The 12,319-nt window shown below is 50.2% G+C and overlaps 4 protein-coding genes across 4 annotated transcripts; 2 read left to right on the top strand and 2 right to left on the bottom strand.

Moving 5' to 3' along the window:
* Window positions 1–538: 538 nt before the first annotated feature.
* On the top strand, window positions 539–1,687 carry N7468_007436 (PIG-Y family protein; the record flags this gene model as incomplete). Its single annotated transcript, XM_058476732.1, has 1 exon — window positions 539–1,687. One exon carries the CDS (start codon window positions 539–541, stop codon window positions 1,685–1,687), a length of 1,149 nt encoding a protein of 382 aa, XP_058329622.1.
* Window positions 1,688–1,948: 261 nt separating this feature from the next.
* On the bottom strand, window positions 1,949–3,222 carry N7468_007435 (glutamine amidotransferase subunit DUG3; the record flags this gene model as incomplete). Its single annotated transcript, XM_058476731.1, has 4 exons — window positions 1,949–2,211; window positions 2,258–2,993; window positions 3,048–3,143; window positions 3,208–3,222. The coding sequence occupies 4 exons, from the start codon at window positions 3,220–3,222 to the stop codon at window positions 1,949–1,951; spliced, it is 1,110 nt and encodes a 369-aa protein (XP_058329621.1).
* Window positions 3,223–3,900: 678 nt separating this feature from the next.
* Window positions 3,901–6,497, top strand: N7468_007434 (dynamin-related GTPase MGM1; the record flags this gene model as incomplete). Its single annotated transcript, XM_058476730.1, has 4 exons — window positions 3,901–3,997; window positions 4,050–5,071; window positions 5,143–6,213; window positions 6,270–6,497. The coding sequence occupies 4 exons, from the start codon at window positions 3,901–3,903 to the stop codon at window positions 6,495–6,497; spliced, it is 2,418 nt and encodes an 805-aa protein (XP_058329620.1).
* Window positions 6,498–7,427: 930 nt separating this feature from the next.
* On the bottom strand, window positions 7,428–9,320 carry N7468_007433 (uncharacterized protein; the record flags this gene model as incomplete). The annotated part of the gene is made up of 4 exons (XM_058476729.1): window positions 7,428–7,501; window positions 7,564–8,535; window positions 8,607–8,945; window positions 9,005–9,320. 4 exons carry the CDS (start codon window positions 9,318–9,320, stop codon window positions 7,428–7,430), a joined length of 1,701 nt encoding a protein of 566 aa, XP_058329619.1.
* Between the last annotated feature and the right edge of the window lie 2,999 nt (window positions 9,321–12,319).

The following is a 12,319-nucleotide window of genomic DNA, read 5'->3' as shown; positions in this document are numbered from 1 at the left end:
TCCTTTCTCAAAGTATCCGTATATGCTGTGATGAATTTCTTTCTCTGTGCGTGTGATCTTGCGTGCCTTTGAGCATCCTAGCCATATACCAATTTGCCTTTTGTCCTGCCTGCATGATGATACCCCTAAAGTGTCGATGAATCGTTGTCCTACCCTATGATGCTTTTGTTGATGGAGCCCGCGACGTCGTGTTACCCTGTAGGTAGCCAGGGTCCTAATACATAGGCGATCCAACAGTGTGCTCAAAAATTGCGGTTGCGGTTGGTCAGTGACTACAAATTATAGTTATTCGAAGAATAGAGATCTTTCCAGATGATGTGTCAAGTTAATATTGCTCCCTGCGCTGATTTCCATCTTTGTTGCCTGAAACAGTAGGAGAGGGCAAAGCACCTCCTGAACGTTTCGACCCGTCAGTATTTCCGCAACGCAAAATAATTGAACCGACTATTCCAATACTGACGCTGTCCCCAAGCCCCTGACTCCGAGTTCCCAAAAAGGTCGGGGGAACTGCCCCTGTTCCTGGTCCCTCCACATACCAATGGATGACGGCGAAAGCCGCACTGCGGAATTCGTCCCCGCCGGCAAATCGTCTACTCGTACACGCTCCGGGAGCGCAAGCAGCCACAAGCGAAGCCTTTCAGGCTCGCTCTTCTCTAGATTTCCATTTTTCCGCATGACACAAACGGAACAATCGGGTCTTGGCTCTCGCACAATGGAACAGGACGGGGACAACGAAGGCCCAGTGTCATCTAACACCACGCCAAGGGCAATCGACCCAACCTCCCACGGCAAGGCGATGTCCGCAGCGATGCAGCATCAACGCCGGACAAGACGACGAAGAGGCTCGTTACGAAAGACGGCGCTGCTCGGCACACGCCTTGAATCCCGCGACAAACGCGCCCTGGGTAAAAGCGCGGACTCGAACCGTGCCCAGAGCAATGCCACCGGCACCTCCCTCCCTCCTCCTAGAATCCCAATAGATCAAACATCTCCATCTGAACACGCATTCGAATCCACTAAGGGCGGCAACTTCACTGACGGCCCGTCAGATACTGCCCAGCCGAGCTGGCGCGGTGTGGACGCCCTCCTAAAACCTCGCACCTCTGTCGCACGTCGACGCCAGGAACTCGCGCAGCAGCAACAGCAATATACGCACAACGCCCTGCTCAGCGAAGAAACCGGGACTGACGAGGAAGATCTCGTGTCATTCCCTCACATAAACACTGCAAATAACCCCTCCGATTCGACAGACTCCGTCTTGCGCATACCCACCCCTTCCTCCAGCTCCGAATCCTTCTTTCCTCTCAATGCAGACGCAAACTATCGGCCTGTACATCGGGCCAAGTCCTCGCCTCTGGCAACACATTCCATGGAAATGCAGAGTAGTGCGGGTATAGCCTGGGACTACTCGGAGACAGAGTGGTGGGGCTGGATAATATTGATGGTTACTTGGTTGGTTTTTGTCGTGGGCATGGGCAGCTGTTTCGAGGTCTGGAGCTGGGCCTGGGATGTTGGTGAGACGCCATACGCACCACCAGAGCTGGAAGATGACCCTACGCTTCCTATTGTGGGATACTATCCTGCTTTGATCATTCTCACGGCTGTTATGTCGTGGGTTTGGGTTATTATTGCTTGGGTCGGGATGAAGTATTTCAAGCATGCCAATATATCTGGGGATGACAGTTGATTATAGCGTCCTTTTCTCCAATGATACCCATTTGTTCTTGTACAAAATATCTAGTTTAATAGCAAGGCTTCTATGCAAAAGATTATATTATTTCAATGTGTTGAATCTGTAAACTCCACGCTTATACTCATTTGGATCTTGAGATTTCCTTCACCGATCGCCAATGCAAATTGCTGCAACAAAATAACATAGTGCCATTTTCAAGCCTAGAAACACCCGACGCCCTGAGAAAAGAAGAATTGCTTGGACTGTTCATCAAAGTCAATGAGTTACAGCACACCCAGGTGGATGGGCTAAACGAGACGCCTCGATATCTGCCCCGGAGGCTGATGAAGCACAATCTGTCTTATTCGGCGGCGGGACAGTCGTTCCAGGAGCCGTGCTCACAAGGCCCTTGGACACGGCGTAATAAGATGAGCGATCATGCAGGTTCTCGCTATAGAACTCATCCACAATCGGATGAAGCAGCACAGTCTGCTTGTGGATGGTGACCACCGAGTTTGTTGGGACAGACACCCAGTTGTCTAGCCTGCGTTAGTCTCTGTAACCGTACTTCCAAGATAATGTGACTCACGTCTCTCGAAGGTGATAGGTTCACTCGCGACCAGCACAATATCCGCCCCTTATCATGGCGCTCCATCTTGAAATGCCCCTTCGTCGTGCCCTCCTTCCACTTCGTCCCCGACGAGAAGTACAAGCTAGCCGGCTCATCAGTCTTGCTGCTGATATATCTCGTACACACAACAGTATGACCATCCGTCACCGCAAAATTAAGCAAACTCCTCGTCTCAACTCCGGTCACATTATACCGCTGCGGAATCTCGCGAATAAACTCATTGATCTTCGCAATCGTCTTCATCATTACTCGGCGCAGCAACGCTTGCCCAAACCCCTCAGGGCCCGGATCTGCACTCGGATCCGCGCCCTCTTTCTCCAGTAGATCGAGGAACAGCGCAAACGCCCACTCACTATCTGTCCCGCCCTTGACGCCCAGGAACCACTTATCCGCCAGCGACGAAGCCAGCGTGCGCTTGACATAGTTCCAGCCACCAATGTTGCCATTGTGCATCCACATCAACGACTGGTGTTGGAACGGATGACAGTTATTATCCGCCAGCGAGCCCTCGGTGGTTGCGCGCACATGCGCGAAGATCAGATTCGAGCAAGTCTTCGACGCAAGCCGCTCCAGATTCTCGCAATTCCAGGCTGGCAGCGTGGACGTGAAGATGCAAGGCTCAGGACCTAATTTGGGGTCTGTGTAGAACCCGACTCCGAAGCCGTCGCCGTTGACCGGGCGGCGGTTGTCCTTTTACTTTGGTCAGCGGTCATTGCCAGTTCCGCAGAGAGGACAAAGATTCACCAGTCGTAAGCGCGAGTCATAGGACTGCGTGAGGATGGAGTGGCTGGGCTCGGTCACGAGCTTGCTGAGCCGAATCTCATGGCGTCCTTTATAAATCTGGCCGCTTGTTAGTGTCGATGCGTTTTAAGCCTATCGGGCTCGTGTGCCTCTGTTGACTCACCAAAAAACGGCACATGGTGGGTGTTTGTGCGTTGATGGTGCAAAACGAAACCGATGGTTATTTGCTTATATAGCTCACCGGCAAGATGACAGGGCAGTTCACAAGAAAAACTAAGAAGTTCCTCAAAATCTGCAGTCAGACACAAATCCCTGGGCGCATTAACGATCGAAGAGCTGGACAGCTGGACGGTCACCGACTATCGGGGCCAATCAGGGTTTGTATTCAACCACTCAACGCCAGCATTCAAGGTTTCGACTGGAATCAAGTGTAGAGAATTTCTAAAGATACAAGGGAAACCATCAATAAATAAACAATAAACCCCCTTTAGATGAAAGCTCACTTCCCTTCCACAGCACGTCATTCCATGAATCACGTGATATATACGGCAGCCAAGGCGGCCACTTAGTGCAGGTCACGTTGATGTCAATGATCAACCCGAGGAGCATCAAGAATAACTTCATCCATCTGGCCTTGAATGTGACCACTCGACAGCCATGAGTGGGAGGATCCTCTCCCATCGACTTACCCCGCTTGTGCGGACCGGCCTGGCTCGCCATATCCATAACGCCGGCTCCCGCACGGGGGGGGTTACTACGCGCAGATGGCGGCGCTGCGCTTCGAGGACGCGCCTGGCCCATAGGCGCAAATGCGATTCACAATGTTCCTGCTGTCCGAAACTTCTCTTTCGCCCGGATGCTCCCAAAGCTTGCCATGAAGCTGGTGAGAGTGCCCGCTATGTTTGGTGGAGCTACGATTGCGGGTTTGGCTTATTTTCAATACCAAGCGACTCGTACGTGATGTGCCCTGACGGATTCGAGGAGATGCTGACGATTTCTCTACAGAGGCGGGCACCTATGCGATGGACTTACTAAGGTCCGCTGGGGATACTGCAGGGAGTACGGCGGCCGGTATCTTTCAAGGCATACAGAATGCGGCCGAGCAGACACAGCGGGGATGGAGCAAGACAACCGAGGAGATCGAGTTCCCGGAGTGGCTACAAAAGATCCTCCGTATGGATGAGGAGTCTCAGTCTGAGCATGGCGGAGGTGGTAAAGAGCCAAAGGAGCCTGGAAATGCCGCGGCGGGAGCTGCGGCTGCCACGACAGCGGCTTTTGGATACGACCAGTCCAACGAGGACGATACACGGGCTGGGAAGCAGGCTGCCGATGACGACCAGATGATGCTCCTTACACGAAAGATGATCGAAATCCGAACCATTCTGCAGACAGTCGGCCAGTCTGGGTCATTGACTCTTCCATCCATTGTCGTAATTGGCTCGCAGTCTTCCGGGAAAAGCTCTGTCCTTGAAGCCATCGTTGGTCATGAATTCTTGCCCAAGGGATCGAACATGGTCACCCGCCGACCGATCGAATTGACCTTGATCAACACCCCTAACGCGCAGGCTGAATATGGTGAATTCCCGGCACTCGGTCTTGGAAAGATTACCGATTTCTCTTCAATCCAGCGCACATTGACCGATTTGAACCTCGCGGTTCCGGATAAGGAGTGTGTCTCTGATGACCCTATCCAGCTCAATATCTATTCCCCCAACGTTCCGGATCTTTCAATGATTGATCTTCCCGGATACATCCAAGTGGCTGGCCATGATCAGCCTCCAGAGTTGAAGCAGAAGATCAGCGATCTGTGTGACAAATATATTCAGCCTCCCAATATCATTTTAGCGATCTCAGCTGCGGACGTCGATCTGGCCAACTCAACCGCATTAAGAGCCAGTCGCCGTGTTGATCCTCGTGGTCAACGTACTATTGGTGTGATCACGAAAATGGATCTCGTCGATCCAGAGCGTGGCCACGATATCCTCACGGATAAGAAATACCCACTCCGACTGGGCTACGTCGGTGTCGTTAGCCGGATTCCTTCGACTACTGCTCTCTTCTCCCGAGGATCGGGAATGTCACCTCTGCCATTCTCAAGAACGAGAACGCTTACTTCTCTGCACATCCCACCGAGTTCGGACCGCACTCTGACACCCAAGTTGGCGTGTCCACTCTGCGCAAGAAATTGATGCATGTTCTAGAGCAAACTATGGCATCCAGTCTTTCGGGTACTCGCGACGCGATCAGCCAGGAGCTAGAGGAGGTCACCTACGAGTTTAAGGTGCAATACAACGACCGACCTCTGAGTGCCGAGTCTTACCTTGCAGAGAGTCTGGACGGTTTCAAGCATTCCTTCAAGGCATTTACGGAAGCTTTCGGTCGCCCGCAAGTTCGGGAAATGCTGAAGGCTGAGCTGGACCAACGTGTCATGGATATCCTTGCCCAGCGCTACTGGAACAAGCCCGTGGAAGATCTAGACCCGCCGATGGCAGAGCTTGATCCGCTCAAGGATCTGCCCAAGGCGGACCCAGAGTCATTATATTGGCACCGAAAGCTGGATGCATCTTGCTCAACCTTGACCAAGCTTGGAATCGGCAGGCTCGCTACTACAGTGGTGGCCAATGCTCTTCAGAACCATGTTAATTCCTTGCTCGCCAATTCTACCTTTGCATCCCACCCCGGTGCTCACAAGCAAATCATGGATGCTTGTACCAGCATTCTGAATGAGCGGTTTTTCAGCACTAGCGACCAGGTGGAGAACTGCATCAAGCCATACAAATTTGAAATCGAGGTCGATGATACAGAGTGGTCTAAAGGCAGGGAGAATGTGGCCAAGGTGCTCAAAGAGGAGCTCCGTGCCTGCGAATCCGCCATTAAGCATGTGGAGGACATGGTTGGAAAACGGAAATTGAAGGATGTTATTTCTTTCATTGACAGGGTCCGCAAAGGTGATGTAGTGCTAGAGGGTAATGGATCTGGCGGAGCCGGTGGCTTCAGCGCTGCTCTTCTGGAGCGAGGCCGCGAGGGTCTGTTCCTGCGTGATCGCGCCGAGCTCATCAAAATGAGACTCATGGCCGTTAAATCCAAGCAATGCGCCACGCAGAAGAACAAGTACTACTGCCCCGAGGTTTTCCTCGATGTGGTCGCCGACAAACTTACGTCGACCGCCGTGCTTTTCTTGAATGTCGAGCTTCTGTCCGAATTCTACTACAACTTTCCCCGGAGCTGGATTTGCGACTCGGCCGGCACCTCTCCGATGAAGAGATTGAACGCTTCGCTCGCGAAGACCCACGCATCCGCCGACACCTCGATATCATTCGCAAGAAGGAGCTCCTTGAGCTAGCTCTGCAGAAGATCGAGGGCATCCGGCAATTAGATGGGCGCAACAACCAGCGCGACCAGGAGCGTGCTCCTCCCAGCAAGGACACTGGCAGCCGCTGGGGTCTTTTCTAAACTTAAAACCTCTCTCATGACTTGTGACTTATTTGTGCTCGTTCCTTCACCCAACCCTGATACCTCTTTTTCTTCATGTTATGTATCTTCACCACCGCCCATCTCATGCGAATATTCCCCTTCCATTACTGAGTCGACTTCTCATTCTGATTTAGTGTGCGACCCGGCGTTTTCTGTCTCTAGATAGCGCGACTTTTGTACAAACTCAAATCAAGATTATCTGCCACGTCTAGCATAACTATAACTTGTTCTAGTGCTAGTGTCTCGCTATCGATTTCCTGATTTAAAAAGCCGGAGCAGCAGGCTGACAATGTTGTTCCATCCCCTTCACATTTCGGAGTACCCTTTGAGCAAAATGTCCATGGCCACTTTGAGACCAACTTGAAGCGGTCATACTAGTCCCGAGGTCTTCGTGTATCAAAGCTGTAAATTACCGCCAGTCCATCTAAGAATTCATGAGAAACGAAATTCATTGGCTAAAATCGGCAAGGTCTAAACAAAAATCCCAGCCCCCGGTCTATCTATTCCCTAAGCGTACACATCCAGCAAGAAAAAAAACTGGAGTTCAACAGAAAAAGTCAGCGAATTAATGCTTTTTCCTCCATCCTCATAATGGAAAGGTTTGTCAGGACACTGATCACATCCAATCCAGTAGGCAGATAATGAGATGCAAGGATGAACGGAATAGAAAGCGCGAACAGCAGATGATCAAAACCGAGAAGAAATGAGAATGTCTAGTACAGAACAGCAACACAGAAAAAAAAAAAATATATCGAACAATGACCGAGTTGGTAAGGAGGCATATATAGATGGCATGACGTTTCGAAAAAGGAACGAGGACAGTTCCCCGAATTGGGCGAATGAGGGACAAGAGAGATGCGGTATGTGCTAAATTGCATAGAAGCTTTTTACAGCTCATAAACAACTAGCTTATTCGCGGGACACATCACGGCCAAAGAGTCTTGCCTTGATCCAGTCAACGGCGACCAGAACACGGTTGCGGGCTAAATATCAGCGTTAGAGATGTCAAGAAACGGGCGACCCGAAAAAAAGGCGAGAAACTTACTGCTGAAGCACATGCTCAAGTAAGCACTGCGCCAGAAGAGGTAGGTCAGGGTACCACCGCTGGCAATGTTACCACTCAGCCAGCTGATGTCGGCGACGGCACGCTCCTTTCCGATGTAAGCGAGACTTCCCTGGTGGGAATACTGGAAGGGACCGATCTGCTTGACGCGGCGGAGCTGCTTCTGGCGCTCGCGGATCTCATCTAAGACCTGGTTGCGTTCCTCCTCGGACTTGGCCACAGACTGTTCATCGGACAGGTTCTGGAGCTTGGCCTCGATGGTCTGGGTCTTGGCCATGGTGTTAAAGAGGCGGGCGAGGAAAGCACCCTCCTGACTAGCAACCTGAGCGGTGGGAGCGTAGTTGGTGATAGCACAGTCACCGACGGCCCAGATGTTCTCAGTACCGTTGACCACCAGGTATTCGTTGACGGCGAGACCGCGGCGGGAGTTCTTCTGGGCAGGGATTTGGTTCATCAGGTCGCGGACGACGGGGCGCACAGCGTTACCGGTGGCCCAGACGAGAAGGCCGTAGGGAATGGTCTCAAGAGTCTTAGATCCGTCAGGGTTGGTGACCTCAGCCTCAATGAACTTGTCGGTGACATTCTTGACCATGGTCTTGGTGCGGATGGTGATCTCTTCTTCCTTGAAGGTCGATTCGGTGTAGTCAATCAGCTGCTTGGAGAACATGGGCAGAACGTTGGGCAAAGCCTCCACCAAGGTCACATGGAAGTTGTCCTTGATCTCGGGAATCCACTTCTTGAGATCTTCGTTGAAGAAATCCTGAAGCTCACCCGCGAATTCAACACCAGTAGGGCCACCACCAACGACGACCATGTGCAACAGACGCTTGATCTCGTCCTCGGTCTGGTCCTTGAACATAGCAGTCTCAACACAGTCCATGATGCGCTTGCGAATTTCCTGAGCATCATCAACTTCCTTCAAGAAGCAAGAGTGCTCCCTAACGCCCTTGATACCTGGATCAATCCATAATTGTTAGTCAAGGTACACTCCAGCAAGCGCATGCGCGCGGACAACGAAGACTCACCGAAGGTCGCGTTCTCGGCACCAACACCGATCACAAGCATATCGAAGGGAACCTCGGTGCTGGAAATGTCACCCTTGACCTCGGAGTCATCGTTGATGAGAACCACACGCCTCTCGTAGTCGATCTTGGTGGCTTCGGCTTCGTAGAACTTGACATTGGCCTTCTTCTGGCGGAGGATGTTACGAACGGGCTCCATGATGGAGCGGTGCTCGATCAGACCGGTGGTACATGACGGAAGCAGGGGAGTGAAGAGGAAGTAGTTTCGGGGGGAAACGACAATGACATTGTAGTTCTCAGTATCCAGCTTCTTCAGCAGAGAGACAGAGCCCCAACCAGTTCCTGCGCGGGAACGAAGGTTAGCAACAGACCAAACGAAACCGTCGCATGATGCGTCATACCGAGAACGACCAAGGTCTTCTTCGAGGGGTCGGGTTCGATCTGGTCCACGGGGTGACGGAGATCGTAAATGCTGTAAGCAAGGACACCGGCGAGACCAAGGGAAGTCATCCAAGTCAAGCGCCAGGCCCAGCGCAGCACACGAAAGCGCTTCTTGGGCTTGGGAGCAGGCGACGGTGCGGCATCAGCGTAGCCGCGGCGAGCGACACGCGATTGGACGGAACGCAGCTGCCTTGCACGCAGGATGGGAGCTGTTGTGATGGATCGACGAGACGACAGCTGCATCATGGAGCGCATCGCTAGCGAAGAGCCGGCCATTTTGGATGCACCAGCAGGTGGGAAAGCTGGAGGATGGAAAGAGCGGAATCAAGCAAGTGTGATAAGGGAGCGAGGATGTATGGCTGTTTTGGGCGAATCGGTGTACCGCTCCCTTTTTATTTTTTTTTCCACGCGCGGGTAAGCGGGTACTTCGTTGACTGCGTGATTTGTTCGTATTACCTGTACCTTCTATGATTCTAATACTTCTAAACGTCCCCCTCCTCAGTAGCCAGGCTATCAAAGTCCTGATCTCTACTCCGCTACAATTATTTCGTTCACAGCCTTGCCTACTTTGCCTACTAGCTCAATTGACATGCTACTAGAGCTCAAGCTACGATAGCTTCCTGTAGTCTTCGGCAACGACTGCCGACCTCGCGCCCCGTTTTTCTTTTCTTTTCTTTTTTTTTTTGACTCTTTTATCCCGAAAAGGCAATGAATTGGAGACTCTTTGCTCGTGAGGGGACAGCCCCCCCATCTCGGTGAGGAGAAATTATTCGCTGAGTCAAACCGGGTAATTGCGGGAATGCTGTAAGTGCACTTCGAGCATTCTGTCCAAGGTGCGATCAAGAGCAACAATTATCTCTGGAAATACAGGCATGTTTCCTCTTCTTTCCAATGTCCCAAGCATGCTCCATTCTGACTTATCCGATTCCTCGAAATTGCTCCGGTATTACCCGCACTGCGGAAAGGCAGGCTTTCTTTAGATTGATTTTCGCGGCATCGCGTTTAGCCATTGGCTATGGTCCGTATAATCGAGGGAACGTACTTATGGCCCTCCAGCTGTCACGAAAAGCTCTGATGTCATGAGGGCCCTGAGGACTACAAGGGTTGTCCGAGTCGAAGCTGGCTCGGCGATGATCGGCAGGGCTCTAGACTTTAGATTCATAATCGATCTAGATCATGATGCTTAACTAGCTGGCTCATTGACTCAGAACCAGACGTCGAAATAGCAACGTAGTTCCCGCTTGACCGTCCCGGTTAACCAGGTCCTATTTAAAATTTTGAACTCGATTAACTTAATCAACGCCTATTAATTCAATTGAATAAACCGGATTTTGCATGCATTAATCTTGTGCCCAATCTCCCTACATCCGCTACACCTAGGCGGAGCCTTAAGTGTTGGTATCTGCCTCAGTACGCAATTCATTTTGCGTATGCGATTCTATCATTGGTGTCTCTTTTGGTAAATCTCGCTGTTTAGCTAGATTTACACCCTGTACAGCGGTTAAAAATCTCTTTGTAAGATATCTGTTTATAGGATCGATCATACTCATTGGCAGTTCTCTCGTTGGTTGAGCTTATATTCGTGATTTCTTTGCCAAGGATTGTAGCGATATAGAAGTATATTTGACAACCTGATCTATAGCAGATTTGGTAGGCGACGGAGGGCTTTTAGATCCTTATTTTTATTAGTTTTTCGAGAATTTCAGTTTGTTTTCTAAGCCAAGCTACTGTTTTAGGTGCTTCCGGTGTAACTTCGCTAGATCTGCTGCTCGGTCGGCTGTTTAGTAGTGAAGGTATGGGAAGGGATATATTGAGCTTCGAGAGAACTTTTTCTGCATCAATCGGTACTAAACCAATAGTTACAGAGGTGTTTCGAATAGTGTTGGAATAGAAAGTTTCTTGTCGTGCACGTGGGTAGTCTTCTAAGAAATCAAACTTGTCGATATGGTCATGTCCTCTCTGTACAAGTCACTTATAAAACGACCATATACACGTTTAAACACTGCAAAATATCAACATCAAGAGGTTAGAGTAGATGGGACGAATGTGCAGGCGTGCAAAGAGGAATAATATTGTTTCCGGTACAGATTTGATCGAATTGTGCTGTGACGTGCCTTTTATGACTGTCAAGGATCAATAACCGAAACCGACCTCGTATACGTCAATTCGCATATAGAATAAAATGCTTTTGTAGCCAGCGAAGGCCTATCTCATCGGTAGTCCATCCATTATCTGAGACTTCGAATCGCCAATCTTTTGGTAGGTTCTCGAACCAGCCTATATTTGCAACTTTGCCTTTAAAGATTATGTATGGCGGTAACGAATAACCATCTGCACAATTATTTCGATAGTAGTAACCCATTCGCGATTCCCAGGCTGCAAAATAGGTCGCCGACAGTAGTAGTCTGCTCTTGTAACAACCTTCTGTAACTACCTAACTAACTGGATATGATAAATCAATCATTAGTTAGTCAGACGCTGTCCGATAAAACCGGTATTCTAATTGGCCTTGCACTCGTTCAATTTCTGCCACGCTGCAGGTGAGAAGATATAGAGGAAGCTATCGAGCCATTATAGGCGATATTATCGTAGGAGATTATATAGATACTGTGGTGAACCATAACTTGACCTTGAAGCAGCGTGAAAACATGCCAGAAGTACTTCAAAGAATAAATCATATTGAGCATCTGATATACGGTGACCCAGCTATACACATATTATCCGCTCACGGCAGCTCTCGATGCTACCTAGGTAGCATTCTAGTCGGAGACAATCCCAACCAGCATGCTGCTGATTACCCGCTGCCAAGGGAAACAAGTTGAGGGAATAGACAAGAAGCCATTCCTGGTTGCTCCAAGGAGCGGGTGTGTCGGCAGAAATGCCAACGTCATGCCACAGAAAATTTGTTACAAAGTGTAGATGGGGTACCAAAGGTTGATTCGTTCAGTGGTGGGTTTGTTGGTCAGGGATAGAGCCTCGGTACTCAACTGTATATCGCTGGAAGATGTTTGGTAAACTGAAGCTGTAAGAGAAACGGTGCCAGTGAGATGGGATCATTCAACTAAGGAGCTGCAGACTGAATCGGGGTCGGAGTAAGCTTACTGAGCCAAGTTGAATCGGTATACAGAATGACGATGCTGATGGAAGAAATCCAGTAAGGAAACAATCCAGCAACTCGTTGGAATGTCGCAAAGACTGCGAGTCAATTTTGGGCAGAACTTCAAGTTGGGCTTGAGCTCGATGTCATTTTTTCAATCGGCAAACCTGAAGCACTC

The sequence above is a fragment of the Penicillium chermesinum genome, assembly GCF_028974085.1.
Source record: "Penicillium chermesinum strain IBT 19713 chromosome Unknown utg000005l:1.0-4115287.0:1.0-4118363.0, whole genome shotgun sequence".
NCBI classification, from domain to species: domain Eukaryota; kingdom Fungi; phylum Ascomycota; class Eurotiomycetes; order Eurotiales; family Aspergillaceae; genus Penicillium; species Penicillium chermesinum.
Note: the sequence above shows the minus strand (reverse complement) of the source record. Positions and strands in the feature narration are given on the sequence as shown.